At 45.8% G+C, this 22,093-nt stretch overlaps 1 protein-coding gene across 1 annotated transcript in view; it reads right to left on the reverse strand.

Moving 5' to 3' along the window:
* LAMA1 (laminin subunit alpha 1) overlaps positions 1–22,093 on the reverse strand; it is a 156,688-nt gene that overhangs the window by 59,174 nt on the left and 75,421 nt on the right. The window contains exons 18-33 of the mRNA XM_082418548.1: positions 20,858–20,944; positions 19,977–20,188; positions 15,255–15,361; positions 14,761–14,941; positions 13,991–14,127; positions 13,049–13,285; positions 11,524–11,667; positions 10,844–11,023; positions 9,755–9,940; positions 9,080–9,207; positions 8,309–8,429; positions 6,816–6,953; positions 4,853–4,974; positions 2,458–2,544; positions 1,952–2,145; positions 892–1,034 (exon numbers count right to left, since the gene is read on the reverse strand). Of these exons, the coding sequence (XP_082274674.1) occupies positions 892–1,034; positions 1,952–2,145; positions 2,458–2,544; positions 4,853–4,974; positions 6,816–6,953; positions 8,309–8,429; positions 9,080–9,207; positions 9,755–9,940; positions 10,844–11,023; positions 11,524–11,667; positions 13,049–13,285; positions 13,991–14,127; positions 14,761–14,941; positions 15,255–15,361; positions 19,977–20,188; positions 20,858–20,944 (2,404 nt within the window). The remainder of the gene's footprint in view (positions 1–891; positions 1,035–1,951; positions 2,146–2,457; positions 2,545–4,852; positions 4,975–6,815; positions 6,954–8,308; positions 8,430–9,079; positions 9,208–9,754; positions 9,941–10,843; positions 11,024–11,523; positions 11,668–13,048; positions 13,286–13,990; positions 14,128–14,760; positions 14,942–15,254; positions 15,362–19,976; positions 20,189–20,857; positions 20,945–22,093) is intronic.

Here is a 22,093-nt window from a genome sequence, read left to right on the forward strand (position 1 = left end):
CTTTCAAAACATTTCGTTCCATTTGAGGAAAAATAATATAGAAACATCTCTTAGAGTTTCCTAACCTTTCTTAACTCCAATATATCTAAAGAGAAAAGACTGGGATTAACAAGAGTGGATCACTGAAGAGGCTGGATTCCACTGTGTGCACGCATGCGCGCACAAACACACACACACACACACACACATAGGCATTACTGCATAACACAGTGAATTAAATTTCTCAAATTCTCATGCATAGGCTTTAAGCCAAATTAAGAATCACATCTTTTCCCAATTAGAATGAAAAAATGCTGTGTAGTAAGTCAATTTCTTACCTTCCCACCTTCTTTTGGACCCAGATCAAAACACAGATTTTAACTAAACATAAAACTATGATTTACCCCCAGAGATTTTCATATAGTCTTCCAGGGAGGAGGAACTTTTGTGCCCTGCAATTCCAGTTAAGAATAATACACTGACAGAAAATAGTTCATCTTCATTCAGCACATTAAAGAAGATGCCATCCTGATTCCTTTTCTGTGTTTGTATTAGGTCAGCTGTTTTCAACCATCCAAAGACCTGTTATAAACAGGGGTGAGCGGACTTTGTCTTATTCCACAAGGCAGGAGAAAGAGGAGCACAGAGGAAGAATCTACAAGGAGGCATCTATGGATCAATTCTTGACCAATTAGAGCTGTCCCACAGTGAAACGAGTTATCATGTGGGTGGTGAAGTCCCCGGTCAGGTTCAGGGGAAGAAGGCCTGGCGCCTACCAGCGCTGGACACTGGGACTGAGGCTCCTGCACCGATGGGGAGCACGGACAGAGAAAATGACCCCTACTGTCCAGGCCGACTCTTCACCTCCCCATGACACATGTTTCTATCTATCTCTGTATTCCTAGTACCTACCCGGAGATATTTCGTTGTATTTTCCAGGTTTGACAAAATCCCATACGGGACAGGGATGATGCCGGAGTGGTTCACAGAGAGGATGGCCTCGCCCACATGGTCCATGTCATTCAGCAGCACGCCTACACATTCATCGTCACAGGCTACAGGGTAGAGGAAGTTCAAGTTAAAGCAAAGCGGCCGGCACGTTTTCCCGTGCGTGCGCACGGCATCCTGTAATAACAACATCGACAGTGCTTCCGAGGACTCATCCCATCTCATCCTCATGCCAACTGTGCCTCGGGAGGTAAGCAGGTCCCAAGCCCGTTCTCAGATGACGACGCCCAGACGCAGGTCACATTAGTGACTCCCCGGGGCCACACAGAAACGCCGCTCCAACCTTTACAGCACGTTTGCCCATCTTTGACTTGGACCAACGGCCATGAATTCCAAGTGCATGTCCTGTCAGGGCCTGGTCTGTGATTTCCTTAGATAGTTTGCAGACACCTTCAGCAAGTACAAACGAAGGGGAGTGGAGAAAGTAACGGATGTGTCTTGCTAATGACAAACACACAAAGTAAAGCCAAAGAGCTCTGGACTGCCATGATCCTGACCTTGCTTCCTCCCTACCTTCCCCGCGAACCACTGAGGAGACATCCCAAGGTCACTACCTCATGTACTTGCTATTCAAATAAATCAGAACTGGCAAAAAAAAAATTCCATGACAGCCAAGAGCTGAGGCCATACATGAAATTTGGTGACACAAATGACCAGCCACAAAGGTGACCTCTCTGCTCTGACTGACCCTTGGCTCCACTAGAGGGAACATTAACCAGCTGAACGATGAAGCTGGCATTGCTGTGCTGCTCATACTGCCGGAGAGATAAATGCTGTTATCCTAGAACCTTCTCCTCGGCTCCAAATGCACCTCACAAAGTTCAGTTCGGCAGATGCAAAGGAATCTAGGATTAGTTAAAATAAAATAGGACTTTCTCTATCCTGCCGACGCCACTGGGCACCGTAGCGGGAAACCATCTGAGAGGAGAAACCATCTTTCATCCTTGAGAGGAGTGATACCCACACACACAGTCGCTCTCCACCAGAATGTGCCTCGGTTCACAGTCCTCACAACGGAGCCCCGTGGCCCCCGGCCTGCAGACGCACTGCCCGGACCCGCGGTCACAGTCATCATGGACAGAGCCGTGCGGGCTGCAGTCACACCTCTGGCAGGTGCCGCCCGGCATCTGAGGGTTCCCACGGTAGCCCGAGGAGCACCTACAGAAGGAGACACGCAGGACAGACAGGAGGGTCAACACCAGTGAGTAACCACACAGAGCAGCTTCCCAAGGACAGTAATCACTTCTGCCACGTGAAGTGCAGGGAACACAGGCCCACCCACCTCATTCTGCATTTTATTTCCTAAAAGGAGGATGAGATGGTCACAAGGAAGTGCATCTACCCATCTTAATGCCGGGGGGGGGGGGGGGTTTCGTTTTGCATTATCAATCGCGCACATCCAAACTGCTAAGGGCTCCCGATCACTTTCATAAATATGTCCTATGCGTATAAAAGGGGCAGGTGACATACCTTTCACAATATTGTCCTTCGTAGCCCAGAAAACAGGCATCACAGCGGAAATCGTGATCACCTTCCAAGACACAAGTGGGGCTAAAACTGGAAGAAAAGAATTTTTTTTGAATTTTCAGATACACAACTTCAAATCTTTCTTACGGTACCTATTCATTACTCTTAGGGTACATGATACTGTTCTAAAAAATAAGTGATTACACTGGACAACTGGACAAGTTTTTTAGAGCTTATACTCTTTTGGGCAAAAAAAAAAGGAAAATAAACACGTAATCAATACAAGCAGTTGCATCTCTTGTATCTCGAAGATACTCACAGATGCCTGTCCAGTGACAACCATGTGAGTGCTGAGGGGATGCAGCCCGATTTACAGAAGACAACTAATTAGTCACCAAACAAGAAAGCTTCCCAGGTGAAAAGGGGCTTGTTCTGAGATGTACGTGAATTATCTGACTTATTAGATGAAAAGGTGGCTGGAGAGAGCCGCACGTGACTATGAGCAAACACGGGGAACAGCAGGGAGAAGGGAGCTGGACCAGTGCTGAGGATACACCTGACTGCAGTGAAGGGCAAGAGGGAAAAGCAGGGGAAAGAAGAGCAGAGTGAGGGCGGGCTCTGAGGATAACTGGACCTAAAGGTGGGGAGTCAGGCGATGGGCTACAGCAGCGAAAGGACAGAGCGCCCAAGACTGGATAATCCGCTCAGATGCGGATCCCCTCACTCGCGGACTTCAGCTTCTGGCGTGTTCCTTTTTCTCAATAACCTCTGCCTCCACATTTTAAATCACCAACTAGAGCCTCGGCTGGGTACCTGCAAACCACTAAAAAAACAGCTGGGGTATCTGGCCGGTAAGAGAAGTTCCCAGCATGAGTTACAGGGTTGCTATGAGCCCTGCTTCACTTCTGACTTTTCTTCCTCCTTAAACACTAAAGGGACAGACTTCGGTGAAAACACAAAATATGTAGAAAACAAAGCACGTCTTTCGGGGCCTCTCAGACGCACAGCACATATGGAACGTTCACACTCGTATCGTCTCTTCCTAATAGTGTACTAATTTATTAGTGTGTGTGTATGTGTGTGTGTGTGTGTGTGTGTGTGTGTGTGTGTGTGTGTGTAGGGGGTGTGTGCTGTGGGGATGGTGTGGACTTTCTGTAACTGAAGAAGTAAAATACACAAACAGTATAGAACTGTGCAAAGTAGAAGTGTAAAACACCCGTCCAGACATTTCTCTGGGCACGTACAGCCATGGAGCTGTGGATGTGGACATACATACGGATATGAATGTTTTCCGAAATGGCATCACATCATATGTTCAGTTTCATAATTCCATTGGCCATTTCTCCAATTCTGTACATGCAGAGAATGCCTTATTCTTTTCTCAGTGTTGGTACAATATTTCACTCTAGGTATGTACCACAATACACTCTAGGTATTTAATCAATCCCGTGTAGGTAGATATTTTAGTGCCCTCCTCCAATTTCTTGTGAGTACAAGCAATGCCCATCTTTACACACATATGCAAGTATTCATATAGCTTAGATTACATGAGTGAAATTGATGATTTAAACTTTATATACAGGTTTTATACAAAAAATAGCAGTAGCAATAAATTTTAGGATGCTTGATAGTTTACAGGAGAAGTTTACACAGTGCCTCTCATTAGGTATTCACTGTCAAGTGACACTTACTTGGAGACAATAAAAGATAGAAGATTAGAACAAATATTAAAAGGAAAACTTCATTTTAGTATACCAAAAGTTGGTATTTGATCTATACATGTTCAATGCCTTGTCAAATACTCTAAGCAATAATGAAATGTTATTTATGAGTTACAATTTTCGTTGAAACCAAAGAGGACCCACAGATATTCCAATTCCCGCCTAAAATCTCTGGTTCTTTTATGTGTTCAGATAACTCTATACAAGCATCATGAGTACGAGGTAGAACCTGGCCCCAATTTCCTTACCATGCAGCATTTCTGCACTTCATCAGACATCAGCATGTATAAATTCTAACCCCATTCCCGTGCATTAAACAGGAACTGAATTCTTCGTATCATTATTCATAAAATTAATAACAATTCATCTCTAGGCACACTGGTTCCATAGGTTGGAGGCTAAAATTAGTCTTCAAAAAAACTAAACCTGAAAGTCCTTTCTTTAATGGGTTCCATTCTAACACTCAAAACTAACACACAGATACTTTGCTTTTGAAAAGATTCTCTTCAAATGCTGGAAGAATGAACACTTTTTCTTAAAATTAGCCTTTCTTGACACACGCAGAGTATTCACTAAGACAGATCACGCGGAGACCCTGGAAAGTGAAGCTGAGAATGGAAGCAGCCCGCCTTCAGCAGTGGGTGGTGCAGGCGTGCCGGCGCACCTGTGAGGCTCACCTGGCAGGGAGGCCGTGAGGACAGGTGCAGAGAGAGCAGTCGCTGGCCGAGCCGGTCACCTTCCCGTAGTACCCGGGGGCACACACATCGCAGTGGTCTCCGGCGGTGTTATGGCTGCAGTTCTGGGGCCCCACGTTTCAAAAGGAGAGGAAAACAATGGGAAACTGTTAGAACTCATTCTCATCCGGCAATAGCCCAGCACTACCACGTTTCATATCAGTTGACATTTTTTTTATTCTCAAGGAAGGGTGAGCATTTTTCTTCCTATTTTTAAAATCCTGGACACACTGGCAGCTCTGTGGCCTTCATTCATTATAAGATTGCATTCATCCGACACAACCTAGAAATTACTGATACATTCTTCTTATGGAAAATATACCCAGTGCGGCCAGCTTTCAGAGCCTTAAAATATGGATCTAAAATGTATAGGGACCCAAACAGCGAGGTGAAGCACACTGATCTGTGCATAGTCGGTGTTCCATGATCACACTGGGGAGTTGAGAGGGCAGAAGTGAACGGATAGATGATTCAAGAAATCGACGGTGGGTTAAGTGGGCTGTGTTCTCTCCTGGGTAGAAATTGACAGGTCAGCCGCTGACCTGAGAACTTTGTTCTGGTAGGTCAGGAAAGGCAGGGGAATCATTTAATGTCCTAGGAGTACCTAATCTTGTCAGAGTGGTTAGTTGCACCAAGGAAAGATGCAGCATGAAAGAACCAATTAACTTCTCAAACTATCTGTGTGACCTTTGTCCCCGTGATTGGCCAAGGGACCTTCCTAGCTAATTACATCTCACCTGAAGTTGCCTGAAATCAATTCTCCTTAAATCCTTAAATGAGATTTTCTCATTTTCTGTATTAGGACTTAACTTCTGCCTGGAGCGTGAGCTGATTAGAATGAATAAATTTTTTAACAGTGTTGCAGCTATCTGTATCTTCATTAAGTCCATTTTACCTTGAATGACTGGAATAATTCTTTGATTCCAGATATATAATGAAGTCAACAAAGGTGAACACATATCTTTTTAACTGAGGAGAACCATGCAATGCTTCAGCTTCTAAATTCACCTGGGCACTGCTATGGTTTAACAGTTTTCCCAGTGGAGATTGCCTTTAAATTCCACGTACGAAAGATGCTTCCAAACAGAAGAAGATGGTCTGGTGTGGGAACCCTGGTTCCTGTGTTTAGGCCACAGCCAAGATCTCTAAGGCTTTGGTGTGTTTTTCTTGGTGGGGAGCTCATTTTCCTTCAGTGAGTTATTTTGCCTGAAGCAGGTTAGTCTTGGCACAATTTAGACAAGGAACCAATGTTCCCACATGAGTTATCAGAAAGAATGAGGTTTCATGAGTAGGGAAAGAATATCAGATTATGCTATGTTATCAATAAAGTCTCATCGGCTTAAGGAAAATCCTGGATGCGAGAGTTTGTCCTCAGGAACACAAGACTTCTGTCTGGGTCACTTGGTCCTTTGCAGTGGTCAGAACTCTCTTTGTGTCCCTGACGGCCTAAGGGTAGGTGGCCAGGAAACAAATGCACACTAAGACCTCCAGGACAACATGCACTTTTTAACAAATGCAAGGAGAGGGCATCACTTTACACAGAGAAACACATTTCCAACTTTGACATTAACTCATTTTGAAACCTCCAGATGACCCTTCAAATTCTATGACAGAAAGTTCTCATGTACTTTGGCTACAACCAACAGTACTGCAAGTAAAAACAAGAGACACTTGACGAATTCCCAAATTGATGTCCATAAACAGATTCAAGGAAGTAAAATTTATAAGAGAATTTCCACCAACAATATCAGACCACTTAGCTAGACCTTTCTGAAGGAAATATATGTGTATCTTACATTTAGCTAAATTTAAACTCTCTCTAAATCAAGAAGCTTGTATGACCTCGAACCGGAAATGTAGACGCTCAGGGCCTGCGTCAGGCAAGCACCCAAACAAACCAGCGTACCAGACACTTCCCCGTTTCAGGGTCACAGGTGTCACTGTGTTTGTTGCAACTGCAAGGTACACAGGGAGCCAGCAGAGGGCGCGGTCTCCTGCCATCACCTTCTGGAAGCTTCCCTCTGTGGTAACCAGGTGCGCAGTCCTGAGGGAATGCAAAAGCAAAGGAAATGAACAAGAAACCTGATTAACAAATGGGCAAAGGACTTGAATACACACTTCTCCAAAAAAGAAACACAAATGACTAAACAAGCACATGAAAAGATGCTCAGTAACACTAATCATCATGGAAATGCAAATCAAATACCAGCTCACACCCACTAGGATGGCTAGTATCAAAAAACCCCCAAAAAACCCCAAAACAAAAATCCCCCAGAAAATAACATGTTGGCAAGAGTATGGATAGACTGGAAGCCTTGTGCTTTGCTGGTGGGAATTAGAAAGGTGTGGCACTGTGGAGCAGTATGGTGGTTCATCAAAAAGTTAAAAACAGAGTTACCGCATGATCCAGCAATTCTACTTCTGGGTATAAACCCCAAGAACTGAAAGCAGGGTCTTGGAGAGATACTGGTACACCCATGTTTGTAGCAGCATTATTCACAATAGCCAAAGGTGATAGCAACCCAAGTGTCCATGGATGAATGGATGGATAAACACAATGTGGTCCATCCATCCAATGGACTATTATAATTCAGCTTTAAGAAGGAAGCAAGGAACTTCCCTGGTGGTGCAGTGGTTAAGAATCCGCCTGCTGATGCAGGGGACATGGGTTTGAGCCCTGGTCCGGGAAGATCCCACATGCCGCTGAGCAACTAAGCCCGTGCGCCACAACTACTGAGGCTGCGCTCTAGAGCCCGTGAGCCACAACTACTGAAGCCCACGTGCCTACAGCCCGTGCTCCGCAACAAGAGAAGCCACCGCAATGAGAAGCCCGCGCACCGCAACGAAGAGTAGCCCCCGCTCACCGCAACTAGAGAAAGCCCGCACAGCAACAAAGACCCAACGCAGCCAAAAATAAATAAATACATTTTAAAAAAAAAGAAGGAAGCAAATTCTGATACATGCTACAACATGGATCCATCTTTAGGGCATCACGCTAAATGAAATAAGCCAGTCACAAAAAGACAAATACTGCATGATTCCACTTACATGAGGGACGTACAGTAGTAGATGCATAGAGATAGAAAGTAGAAGGGTGAGACTGGGGGAGGGCCTAGGGGGGTTAGTGTTCACTGGGTACAGAGTTTCAGTTTTACCAGATGAAGAATTCTGGAGATTGGTTGTACAGCAGTGTGAGTGTACTTAACGCTATTGAGCTGTACACCTTAGAAATGGTCAAGATGGTGAAGTTTATGTTTATGCCTATTTTACCACAAGTAATTTTTAAAAGGGAAAAATGACGTAATAGATACACACAGTTCTCTTCATCACTCGGAGCTGCTGTAACAAGCATATTTCAACCCCAAACCAGGAAATGGATTTTAACCACAGCCTCCCTACCTGACATGAGAATCCAGCTGTGCCAGGAGGACAGAGACACTTCTCTAAAAGGGATGCCACCTCCCTCTTGGGGTGCGACTTTTCAGCCTTTCTGCCAATCTCCATAGAAATATTTGAGATTCTGTGAAACCGTTGGGTTAAGAAATGTGAGAGGAGACACTAATATTTAAAAAGACACTTTCTTGAAACAGCACATTACAGAATAACGTTGGCACATATATGAAACCAGACTTTCCTGCCAGTTTGAGAGTAGTTCCTACTCACAGCTGTAAAGGAAATGGGTAAAAACACACTAAAAGCACATTAGTCATTATACAGGGAAGGTCGTCAGCCAAAATTTTAGAACTTCAATATAATGTTAGAGAAAGCACACCTAAAAAAATCTGAAGTACTAGTTTGGCCATAACTTAGGTGGCTTTCTTTATGGGATTAGTACTACGTGAGCAGGGGACAGCATTCTTGATGCATTGTGATAGAGAAATGGCCACTGCAGTTTAAGGGCAGAAAATAGCAGAACTGTTTTGTTGTTTACATAGAAGATATCACCATTATGTACTTACATGTTATATCCACATTAATACAGGAGATGGATAATCTATGTCACTTTTCACATATTTCATAATAATATTAACATTTAATAAGGTTTTGGTGAGGGACAGAAATATCTATGATATTAAAGATAGGAGGTAATGGGGGTAAAGTGAATCAAATCCCTTCAGTTTGCTTTCAAATAAGGAAAATATTTTGAAACTTCTAGAAGTTTCCAAGTACCTGCTTTGCTGTAATCCTTGGCCATAAGATGCTTTGATGAGGATGTACTCAATGTTGCTAAGAACGGACATAAAATCTGAGCGTGTGACAGGTTCTTCAGAAACAGAGTTAAAGTATTTCCAAAAATTCTGTGGATGAGAAGCACATTCGATTAAATTCAGGGTACAGATCCCCAGAGGCATATGAACTTAATTCCTTTAGAAATTTCTCCAGCAGTGAGCCCAGTTCTAAGTGACACGGAGTTTAAGTGAGGAAGCTCTCGTGTCACCTCCCAGGGGTGGCAGCCGCACCACCTCATTTATCAACGGCCTCACATCACCTCTGGCAGCGCTAGCCACGCAGAGGACAGTCAGTAAACATCTGCTGGAGGAAGGAATCCACACTTTCCAAATTCAAGGGCAGCCAAAGGCTCCAGACCACATATCCATGCAGGTTGAGACTCCTGTACCACGATAAAGGATTTAAGATGCAATCTGCACTAAATTAACATAAGCCTAATATACATTTCTTGGGAATGTGAAATCTGAATCTTTGTAGAAGTCCTGCTACACCCACTGGAATTTTGACCCAAAGCCTTCTTCCTCACTCTCTTATTACAGCAGCTTCATGATTTCATTGCGTGCAGAGCAGAGTTCCCAGCCCGAGGGGGCGTGTGTGAAAAGAGCGCCCGGTCACCTCTTTCATCCCCACTTCCTGCTCTTGTTTCTGTCCGTTCTTGGGGGCGGGCGCGTCCACATAGATGACTTGCTTTCTGGTCCGGCCTCCCTTGACGAGCACCTGAGGCTCCAGGTTGGAGGTGCCGATCCCACTGGAAGAATAGAAGGCCACGCTGTACCGCAGTTTGCTGCCGTAGGCCATGAGCTGTCGAAGGGTACAGTGTTGTTTACTTCTCTGGCAAAGCACTGGTGTAAAATTATTTTATCATAAGCCTACTGCCATTTGAAAGAGATCTTGTGTCTTAAAAATACACCACGTGGGTGGAATACGTTGTCTGATCTGAGCTTCCTTCTAATTCTACTTAATTATGGAACGTTAAATTGACCCAGGCTATCGTTCCTAAGTAAGCGATCCTTCAAAAGTTTTAAAAACCGCATCATGAAGGTGTGATCGGCTGTAGAAAGCTGTACTTATGTACTGTATACAGGTTGACGGGTTTGGGGATAAGTACACACCCATGGGACCACCATCACCAAAGCCACAGCCACAGCCATCACCTCCCAATGTTTCCTCTTGATGATACTAACAAAGGTAAGCTCCAAAGTAACAAAACAATCATTCTAATTACTTTCAAGCTCCTTTGAATGAAAAATTATGCAGAGCCAGCAGAGCACATATTTTCAAGTTTTAAAAATCAGGCTGAATTCACATACAGACTGCTATATTTATATAAACACAGATGCATATGATGCCTTCAAGTCTCTGTCTCCCCCCCAAAATGAGTGCCAATTTCTTGAGAAGACCCTCTCGGGCCATAGCACCCAAGCTTGCACTGAGCCTCTATTAGTAAAAACAATAAATGTTTGTCGAATGACTGCTTTAAGAAGAAAAAGAATATGTTTTGAACTTTAAAAGACTTTCAAAATTAATGGAGAAATTTAAAGAGCCATTCATCTGGGGGATTTTTACAAGTGTTAACCTTTTCCATCCCCACTTAGAAGAGGAAATCAATAACCACTCCACTTAGCAATAGGCCAACCCAGGCCACTGTGAGTTCAAAGTTCACCCAGGAAATGCGGATGGCTGGAGGCGGGGTGCACGTCTCACCTGGTCTCCCTGAAACTGCCCGGGCAGCCGCCAGTAAAACGGCTCTGTGTGGACATGCCGCCTGACGGTCACGGCATCCAGGAGGACATCAGGGGCCTGGTAATACACCCCCTCGGTCGTACCCTTGAGGTTACTCTGAGAAACCACACGCAGAAGAGGCTGATCTGAGCTCAGCGTTACCTAGTCACGGAGGGGAGGACAAAGCCACTTTAGAATGTGAATTAACGCCGCACCTTTGACCGTGAGATTCTTCCACTGTTTCGGACGAGACAGCTTCATCATTAAAACAGGCATAAGAAAGACTTTTCTTTTCAATTTAAACACCTGGATTAAAATGAACTGAAAATGCCTTTAAACCACTGCATTTAGGGTCAAACTCTTCCTATACTGGGCCAGGTTCAATTACATGAAGGAGACTGCTGAGAGTTTTCTCTTCACTCCGACTAAAGCTGCAGACAGATTAGCACAGAGCGACACTGACGCCCTGGTTCCTGCTCCATTTACCTCCTGGACAGCAGAAGCAGACCTCTGATTCTGGACTAACCCAAATCAGCTTCCTAGAGTTTCTGATGCAGTAAGAGCAAAATTTAATGTAAGTACTTGGCTGCTTTTCCCACCCTCACCCAACTCTCAAGGGTAGAGGGTTGCAAACAGAACATTTATCTGTGTGTGTGACCCACCGGCATCCTCACGTAGCCCTCGGCCTCTGAGCAGAGCTGTGACAGCCCAAAGCAGAAGCACGGGGTGCACCCCCGAGGGTCCGCCTCGTCCAGAGCAAAGGTGCCAGCTCGACACTCACTGCATTGAGGGCCAATGACGTTTTCCTAAAGGGGACAAAGTGACAGACTCATTTTTACATGAAAAAGAGACACGGTTTATGAACAAACAGAAATGGGAAAAAACACAAAAATAACTTTGGATGAACAAACACTGCTGAACCAGCTGCTCCTCAGGCTGGTTCCTTAACCTCTCTGAGCATCAGTTCTCTCAGACGCAGTGATTCCCCAACTCAGCTGATCATCAGAATCATCTTGGAAGCTTTTGGAAAATGCAGATTCCCTGGTGAGTCTCCAGGAGCGGGCCCGGATCCTCCTGGAGGTCCCAGGTAACCAGTGATCAGTCAGGTGGAGAGCCACGGGCCAGATGATTATTAGGGCAGGTCCTCCTGTGCTGGCCGTCCGTGGTGAGAACTGCTACCACAGATGTGGTGAACCAAGCACACGTCCACTGATGTTCCCGTTACCCCGCAGCCACATGAGTTTCCCCTTCCTCCTCCCCCACCGCTAATCAACCAGGATTCCATCTCTTAGACCCTGGGAAAGGAACTGAGAAGATGGCCAAGGACCTTCTAATAACAAAGCACAACGGGCAAACGAAAGGAAATACACGGAGTTAAGTATGATGTTGAAATCTAACCTCCTGGGAAAATAATAAACACAAATGTCGGGCTTCCCTGGTGGCGCAGTGGTTGAGAATCTGCCTGCTGGTGTGGGGGACACGGGTTCGAGCCCTGGTCTGGGAAGATCCCGCATGCCGCGGAGCAACTAGGCCCGTGAGCCACAACTGCTGAGCCTGCGCGTCTGGAGCCTGTGCTCCGCAACAAGAGAGGCCGCGATAATGAGAGGCCCGCGCACCGCGATGAAGAATGGCCCCCGCTTGCCGCAACTAGAGAAAGCCCACGCACAGAAACGAAGACCCAACACAGCCATAAATAAATAAATAAATAAATAAATAAATAAATAAATAAATAAATCCCAAAAAGTTCAAAAAAAAAAAAAAAGCCAACTTAGGATTTAAAAAAAAAAAACAAAAAAACCCCACAAATGTCCTCCAGTCTGACCAGCACCCACAAGAGAATAATTACTTACCAGGTATAGAATCACAAATCTTCCTGAAGCCCTATGTTATCTATTTTACCTGTATATTCAAGACAGATAGGCTACTCAGCCAACTGAAACACATGATAGGAAACTCAGCGTGTTTTTCAAATCAGTCCCATCATCTGACACTTGTAATTAACAGTACAATTACAGCATCATCCATCATTCTAGAAGAGCATACACAGAATTTAAACCCAGACCCAGAAGGTGGTGCAAACTCATTATGAGAAGCGTCTAAAACCCAAGTGCTTATTTAAATAGTTAAAGCCCCAAAGTCAGAATGGCGAGTGGGAGGGAGGGAGGAAGTGGAGCCGAGCGCTAGTACCTTGCAAGAGCAGGTTCCGGTCTCCGGGGCACAGTTGCAGAGACCCTGCTCCTGGCCACAGGTGTCGGCCAGTGTCCCTCTCAGGTCGCAGTCACAGGCCACACAGTCCGGAAAGTCTCTGTACCCCAGGGAGCACTGGTGGCAGGTCTGTCCACCAAATGCAGGCTTACACGGGCAATGGCCAGTGAGCACATCGCACTGCTGACTGGCTGACCCCGCGCTACTGCAATTGCAGGCCTGCAAGAAAAATACTGAATACATAAAAAGGCAGCTTTTATATTTTCATAATGTACACATATGGGGATTACAGGAAAACACTAAACGTGGGGAGATTATACAAACAAATGGATCTCTCTCTCACTATTGCCATATGGACTCACTTTGCCACACGCCATCAAGAGGCCAGGACTTATGCTGCTGGACGTTAGTGAACCTTTGTGACACGTGCAGGCTGGGCCACGACCGTGGCCTGAAATTTAATCTACTTAACAGGTCAAAGCAGTCCAGCAAAATTATTTTAGAAGTCCAGTAACGCTCCCTCTGTTTTCAAAATGCAAAGTCTAAGTTTAACCGACAAAAGTAACATAGAAAAACAGAACCGTTGAAGATCGGACATACCTCCCCCACCCCCAATAAAGTGATTTATGTCTTTCTCCTGGAAGATAGCATATATTGCAGAATATATTTAAAGGGTACCAAAATAAATTTTTGATCTTCCAACCATCAATTCCACAGCTAGACTCTTGAAGACAATTCAGAATATCGTATTTTAAGGATGCTGCTTCTTCCACTTTGATTCCTACAATCGGTACTGAGTTTTGAATAGAAACCATCAAGCTATTCAACAGGTTAAAATCAAGCGAATAGATAAAAGAAGAAGAGTGAAACCTGACACAGCAAAGTAATTCTCAGTTGAGAAAATGTGCAGGTGACAGTGCACACCTGGCATCCGAGCTCCAGGTCGTGGCCCCAGTGTCCGTCCACACACTCCTCGCACGCCGCACCCCGAGTATGAGGTGGGCAGACACACTCCCCCGACTCCGGGTCACAGGTGTTCTGAGTGTGAGCGCAGTCACAGGCTACAACAGAGACACAGGCTGTTGTTACAGATCAGGACCGTTGGGTCAACCGAAGGGGTCAAAGTTGATGCTGCAAGTTATTTCCCTTGTGTTAATAATCTCAATCACTCTTCTACTTCCTGAAAGAAAACTCGTGATCCCCAGCACCCCGCCGTGTCTCACGGGAGGTGAATGCTCCTCCTTGTGGAGAGTTGCTCCTGGATGAGAGATAATCGGGCATAGTGGGAGAAACAGACAAAAGACTGGGAAAGGCCTCCACCGGTGGGGAGAACAGAGAGTTAACACTTACGGAGCACTTGTTTGCCAATCGTCACGCTAAGGACTTTAAGTACCACCTTGACGGTAACTCCTGGATGGAGAGAATAATCGACTTCTCCATTTTACAGATGAGGAGACCGAAGCTAAGTAAAGTTAAGTAATTAGTCTAAGCTCACACAGTTAGTACAGCCTGACCAAGGCTTGTGGACTTACCCAGAATAGGGATCAGGAAATAGAAAAAAGGTATGAAATCCTACATGTTCAGAAAAAAAAAATGTAAAGGGACTTAACAGAATTAGACAGAAGTCAAAGGAGAGCTCAGAGAAAAGTCCGGGAATTCCAATAAAGTCTCAGACACTGAATTCAGGAGCTTACGTGTACAGCCGCCGTCCTGGTAGGCGTAGAAGCCGCGGGCACACCTGTCACACCTCTCCCCAGCTACACCTGGGACACAGCGACACTGGCCTTCCTCCGTGCAGGCGTCCGACAGGGAGCCCGACGCACTGCAGTTACAGGGCAGGCACCCGAGCCCCGCGTCCAACCCGTAGTGGCCGCGCTGTTTCACGGGGGCCGAGCCACGGAAGACAAGATACATTTTAGTAAGTGGCTAGTATCTACTAGAAGATTTCCCAAAGCAACAACTGCATGTGTCATAGATTCATAAAGCGTTCGTGACATCATTCCACGGCTCTGTAAACCGAATACATACTCTCCAGATAGGGCCGCATAGCACTCACCAGGCATGTTGCAGGACCCTGCTCTTTCTGGTGGTCGGGATTCCATTTAATTTGAACCAGTTAAGGCATCATTTACAGACATTAACGCTGACACACACGTTAATCGTATGTAATGACCAGGAGGCGTCTTACCAGGCACCGGTCACACTGCCGTCCGGTCACGTGTGGTTTGCAGTCACAGAGTCCGGTCTCAGGATGGCAGGCAGCAGAGAGGGAGCCTTGGCCATGGCAGTCACAGGCTAATACACACAGAAGGCATATTTGTGCCCATTTCTGGGTACGGCTGTTATAAAATCCCTTAATCCCAAAAGGAGAAATTTTAACATTCATGTTTCAAATCATAAAACAAAATGATTGCTTTGCAGTAACTTGAAAACTTTAGTATTTTTCTGAAGAGTAAGCCAAAATAAGGTTGGTGAAAGGAACCATCACAGAGAAAAAAAATTACTTGAAGCTGTTAAGATAATAACTGGCAAACGAACTTAACCAATTTCATGAATTCTTTGAAATTTTTAAAAGGAGCCACCAATGTATATCAACCAATCTTCATTAAAAAACATGCAAAGAAGATTTCAAAATCAATTTAGCCACTTGCTCATCCCAATCATATGTATTTAATATTTTAAAGCTCAGTGATAACGACCTAGATAACTAATACTGTACATCATGATTTAATGAACTATTACCCTGTTCTGAGTCATGAGTCCTTTGAGGTTCTTACCTTCTGGCCAGATGCTTCTGTTTTATCTACAGCCAGAATATTGATGTTTAAAGCCACAAAGTCCCCCCCTTCTCAAAGTGATTCAATTTAACGGGTCCAAGAACCATGGTACTTCGTACCACAGCTGTCAATATGCGCTTCATTTAAAATTTGTAATATGTTCACTGACAAGATGTCCCATGACGTGTACCATTTACGAATGCTTGGGCTCGGAAAATGCACATTCTCCGTCCTATGGTATAACCACGTAAGAAAAACGTCACGAATTATCTCAGGCCCAAGCACACTTTGTGTGGCAGCCCTTGTGGGGCAGAGCAGGGGTGGGCACTGGAAATCAGAAGGCTGATGGTCAGAGGAAAGGGGGTGGGATTCTGCTTCCTTGGGTGACTATGGCCCTGTCACTGGGCCTCTCACCCCTAGTTTTTCCCTTGTGTGTGTGGATCGATGTTCACAGCTCCTGTAGGAGGCTGGTCAAGTGTCATGGGCGCCACACAGAGCTGCCCATTCTTGCAGTTTAACTTTTACTTTCTGTTTTTCTGATGCTTTGACTTCTGGGGCCTTGCTGACCCTGGAGAGACAGCCGTGCCCAGGGCTAGTCAATTTCCAGAGACTGTAAACCACTCAGCTGCTGGAATGCCTTTCATATGCAAACCATCCAATCCAGAGCCCACACCCCACGCCTTCCTCACTGGCTCTCAGGCTTCTCTGGGCCCTGACCTTCCGCTGTCCACCAGTCCTAGTTACTCCAGGGCCCGGCATCAGACAAGAGGCACAGTCCCTGGGCCCCGGGACCGGCTGAAATGATTCAGACTAGCCAGTCCCAGACCAGTTACCCTGCCCGCCCTTTTCTTCCTGCACATAAAGGCTCCTGTCCACACTTCCCCTCCTGACCAACCCAGGTGCTTCCCCGTGTAGCCACCCCCATGCTGTGGGGTGTCCCCTTCGCCCCCTGACTCTCCGCCGACCTGGCCTCCAGAGTAACAAACTGCCTTTGTGATGGTGGTCCTCTCCTGATCTGCTGGCCTTGCTGTACCGAAATAATAACAAAGCCTGTATTTAAAACCGTCCTCAGCCTCCCACCACTCTTAACTGTCTCCCAGGGAAAACATCACACACACACACAAAAAATACCCCCTCACACACATTCATTCACACCCTGCCATCCCCCCGCAAACCCTTAACTCTCTCTGAGTTTCCATCCCCGACTCTCCCTACCGTCTCCCTCCCTCCCCGCCTTTCCCTTCGCACCACCCAATCTTCCAGCCCAACTCTTGGCCCCTCGGCTGCTACAACTGCTCCTCCTAAAATGTCCAGGACTCCCGGGTGCAGATCCAGTGAGCAGATCCTGCCTCCGTCCTGATGCATCTTTCGGTGGGACGGGCCATGGACCCCTCTCTCCCTTTTGAACCTCTCTCTTACCAAGGTTTTGGGACGCCTTCGAAACTCTGGTTTCCTTCCTCTTTCTCTTGTATTTCCCTCTGATCCTCCCTCTCTGTGCCTCACTCAAACCCCACCCTTCCTCTGGGGAATATTCCAAGTTCACTTCGAGTATGATCATCACCAAATATTGATGATAATAACAAATCACATTTATCACACACCCGTCAGCTTGTGTCTCCACGTTACAGTCAATATGTGAAATAAATGAATGAACCTTCATAACAAACATACGAGGGAAGTACTATAATTTTCTCTATTTTTGGGTGAGAAGTCTAACACTTAGAAAGATGATGTAACTAGCCAGAGATCACACTGTTATTTGCAGTTATCCCTCTATAACAACAATTATAATAGCAATTATTAATAAAAATTGTTCAAGTTATAAATAATACTAATTTAAAATATCTGGCAATTACCTTCTGCCAGGTTCTTTACAGGTATTTTAATTCTCAGAAGAACCCCACAATATAAAAATTATACCTACTTAAGTTATTTCGCACAAGGTTTCTTTAATATTAGCGCCCAGGAGGCTTCCCACCACCCTTTTCTCCCTCCACACCACTCTCTGCCCTGGACCACTGTGTCCACAGCCACTAGTGCATCTATCACACCAAAGCTGATGTCAGTAATACTGAATACTGGCATTTTTACCGGGTTCACCTAATAAAATATGGTATTACGTTATCGTGTGGAGACTTCTGGGAAGTTCATAAGAAGGACCCTTATTATAGACCTGGAAGGATTTCTAGTGAAATGTTCAGCAACAGTTGTAGGAATTCATCTCGTCAAAGCTAGGAATGGGGGAAAAAGGAGATAGGAAAAGAATAAAAAGTGTAAGTGCCTAGAAACTAGAAAAAGCCAGACAGGGTCAGCCCATAACCAGTCCAGCTCCCTGGGCCAACAACGTGGACCTAGACCCAAATCCCACCTGTTCTGACCCCCCCCGCTGCCCCCCCACTCTCCACTCATCGCTGAGACCTTCTATTTTATATTTTCCTTTCTATCCCCATGGCAAAATGCTGACGCAGCTTTGTCAGCGTGGATGCACATAAAGGAAAACATGATGGAAAACTTTTAAATATGTTTGAACAACTTGGGTGTATGAATCCATTTCTTCAACATTGAACTTTATGTAATCTAAATACAGATCAAGTATTTCTGATGAAAACTTAGCATCCTAATCGAGATGGGCTATAAAACACACACTGAATTTTGAAGACAGTATTAAAAAGAAAGAAAACAGTTATTAATACTTTGAAAACTTGATTACATGATAAAATGATAATACTTTCTATATACTGAGTTAAATAAAATGTATTATTAAAATGTATTTCACCTGTTTCTTTATACTTCTTAAAAGGTGGTTACTAGAACATTTTAAATTACATGTGTGACTTACATTTCTGTTGGACAGCATTGATACAGAAAAATAATAAAAATGACTGCTCTTATTACTAGCAATTGTAATAGCTACCATTTATTTACTGTCTAGAACTTTAAATTTGTCATCCCATTGACTTTTCAGAAAGGCCTTAGTGTATACGTATAATTATGTCCATTTTATGTATGAAGAAATAGTTGCCAGGAGAGGTTAATAAAATTTGCCTAATGTCACAGGGCTGGTTGGTGACCAATCCTGGACTCTAAATTAGGCAGACTCCAAAGCCCTGAATCCACACACGTGCCTCTCTCCTACACCATCGTGTGTAGCTCCCAAATAGACTTGGGATTTTCAAGTCTGATTAAATAAATTTCCAACTCCAATCACAGTATTTGGCATAGTGCCTGGGAAGTAACAGACACTTAATAAATGACAAATGAACTAAGAAATTAATCATCAAGGTTTGCAGTAAGGATGAAAAGAAATGCCGTGAGAATTGTGAAAGCATTCCATAAACTTTGAAGCTTTATACAATTACTGGTTATCATAATTATCTACCTATGATAACCAGTCAAGGTGCTGAAGGTCGGGTTCATAGGCCCAGGGCAACAGAAGCTTGTCAATCTCTTGACGTGGTCCTAGGAAAACATCTTTTCTGGATCGCTAGCTCCCTCTTGTGTCTCCACGTTGTAACAGCACAGTAGGACCAGCATTTATAGGAAATTATCAAAATAATTTATAATTGTCACTTTTACTCTTTCATTCCTTTTTCAAGAACTGTGTGAAAAAATCTGAGAGCTGTTATCAGCCCTAAGGCTATAAGTCTGTCATTCTAGGAGTTTGAAAATCTACTTTTCTAAGTAACTGGTTTTACATGGTCTGTAATTTCAAGGGTCTAAGCAGAGAGCCCCTGCCGAGCGACGTGGGGATTTGGTGACTCAGGCGCAGACCACTGAGAGACACCAGTTTTGGGGGCTAGGGTCTCCCCATTTCCCATTCCACATCCTGAAATCCCATCTGCCTCATCCCTCAGCCCGTAGCATCTCCCTGACAAACGGGACAGGCTTCCTTGGCCTCCTGGGTCACTGGGAGCAGTGCCAGCACCCTGTGAAGGACCACTTTCTCCTGAAATGGAAGGGCGCGTGTTTTCTAGGCCATCTGACCTTCATTTGGAGTAACTGATCAAGCTAACCCAGCGCAGATCGGGTCAAGTGACCTCCTGGGCTGAGCACTTTTTGATGCAAGTAAGTAAATGGATGGAGGCTTCACAGGGTGATAAGTAATGGACAGGACCGCCGGGTCACACACTCACCGCGGCAGTTTTTCGCAGTCACGGCGTCCCCATAGAACCCGTAGGCACACTTCTCACAGTGGGGGCCATCGGTGTTCCCGATGCATCTCAGGCATTCTCCGGTGACGGAATCACAGCTCCTGGCCTCCAAGGGGTCCACATTGCCACTGCAGTTACATGGGACACAGGAATCTCCGGGCACTGTTGGGTTTCCATAGTAACCGTCTGCGCATCTATATAAAAGATTGAGAGAGGGATGCAAACAAATGCGATTACTGTAGACATTACCCCACCACCCAGGGACTCTCTGAGTAGTTAATCAATCACACCGACTCTTTACCGAAGATTTACCGTGAGAGGAATGCTGCTCGAGTTCAGGCATTCACAGATTCCCATCACTCATTGTGAGGCACAGGGAGGGCGTCCAAAAAGAGCCAAACATCCCGGGGACATGCTCCGGCCCCAGACAATTCGACCCGCATCCCACCACTCAGCGATGTCACCTCCCACGGAGTCCAGCCAGACTTGGCACCAAGACGTACATGCAGGACAGACAACCCTCGCTTCCAGGCGCCAGAAGACAACTATTAAATCAAACCACCCCTTGCCTATGGAATCATCCAGAGTAACAGGACATTCAAATGTATGAACAGAAGTACTGACTCCTGGCAGTTTCCTATTGATATTGATGAAAACTGAGATTAGCTCAAGGAGATCAAAAAATCCCCAGGGACTTCCAACATTAATTTTTTAATCGATTGACTGGTTTTTCTCTATGATCCGATGGAACAGCAATGACATACCAAAAGCTCTAAAGCCACACTTAACCACACATTTAAAAATAAACACATAGAATTTATAGTAAAAAAATTTTTGGAAACCGGTCGAGCGAAGAAGAGTACCTCTCACACCAATCCCCCGCGTATCCCGGGGCACACTGGTCACAGAACACTTCATCTCCATCATTGAGGTGGCAGGTGGGGCTGAAACTGACAAAGCACTAGAAATGAATGCGGTTCTCCAGTGGATGGTGCAGAATTCCTAAATATTAAAATGCTTAGTTTCTACCACTCCTGTCCTTACAAACTTTCACCGCGTCCTCACTCCTTAGCCCAGAACCCAAGGCCCCAGGCCACGCAGCCCGCCTGTGGGCGCTGGACACTCCCTGCTCCTGCTCGACCCTCAGCCCGACTGCGCTTCTCCCCGTCTGCCCGGGTTCACTGGCTCACCCCCAACACCCAGCTCAGCGGTCCCCTCCTCCAGGAGGCCGGCTCCGATGCTCAGGCAGAGCTCCTCTCCTCGAGTTCCCGGGACTGGGCTGCCTGCCTTAGAGCTGCCCACACTGGCCAAGAGTGAGCCCGCTTACAGGACAGAGCCAAGGGGCTCCGCACTTCAGTGAGTGTCACCAGCATCCCCCGAGGCCCCCATGCAGACCGAGGTCCCTTCACACGCCATTCCTGGGTCTTGGGAGGACTGCGAAGGGAGGCCTGGGGGCCATAGCGAGGCCCCCACGATTTCACCAGAGCAGCCCTGATTGCTGTTTTGTACACTGGAGTTCCAAGTAAAAATCCCCGTGGGAGAATCCTCTAGGCGTGGATGGGGGGAGAGCTCTAAAGGGTAAACAGTGGGAGAGGCTTTCAACCCGCTGGCCTGGGGGCACACAAGCCCCAGCATGTTGGTCGAGGCCTTGACTGGCACTGTCCTCCGCCTCCCCTCGTGCTCTGTGCCCCGGGACCACCTGCGGCTCCCCAAACCGACCTGCTCCTAACGCTGCGGACCTCGGCACCACTTCTTCCCGCCTAGCCGGCCCTTCTCCTCCACTGCCTTCACGCTCCCTCTCATCCTTCAAGTCTCAGATGGAGAGCTTCCACAGGGAGTCGCCCGCACAGATTCCCTCTGCACAGCGGACCCACCTCCTCTGCCCTCGTGACCGCACTGTGGATTCCACGGTGTCAGCAGCCACGAAGGAACAGTTCGATACCCGACACCTACCATGATGCCCAGCATATACCAGGCGCTCAGTAAAGATTTGTTGAATTAACTAAATGAATTCAGCCCATTCTCAATGAGCCTCGTATTTACATACTTTGGCCATTAGCTCAAATACTCCTGAAGCCCAGGAACATGTTTTATTCATC

Source organism: Balaenoptera physalus, assembly GCF_965194825.1.
Source record: "Balaenoptera physalus genome assembly, chromosome: 12".
Classification (NCBI taxonomy): Eukaryota; Metazoa; Chordata; class Mammalia; order Artiodactyla; family Balaenopteridae; genus Balaenoptera; species Balaenoptera physalus.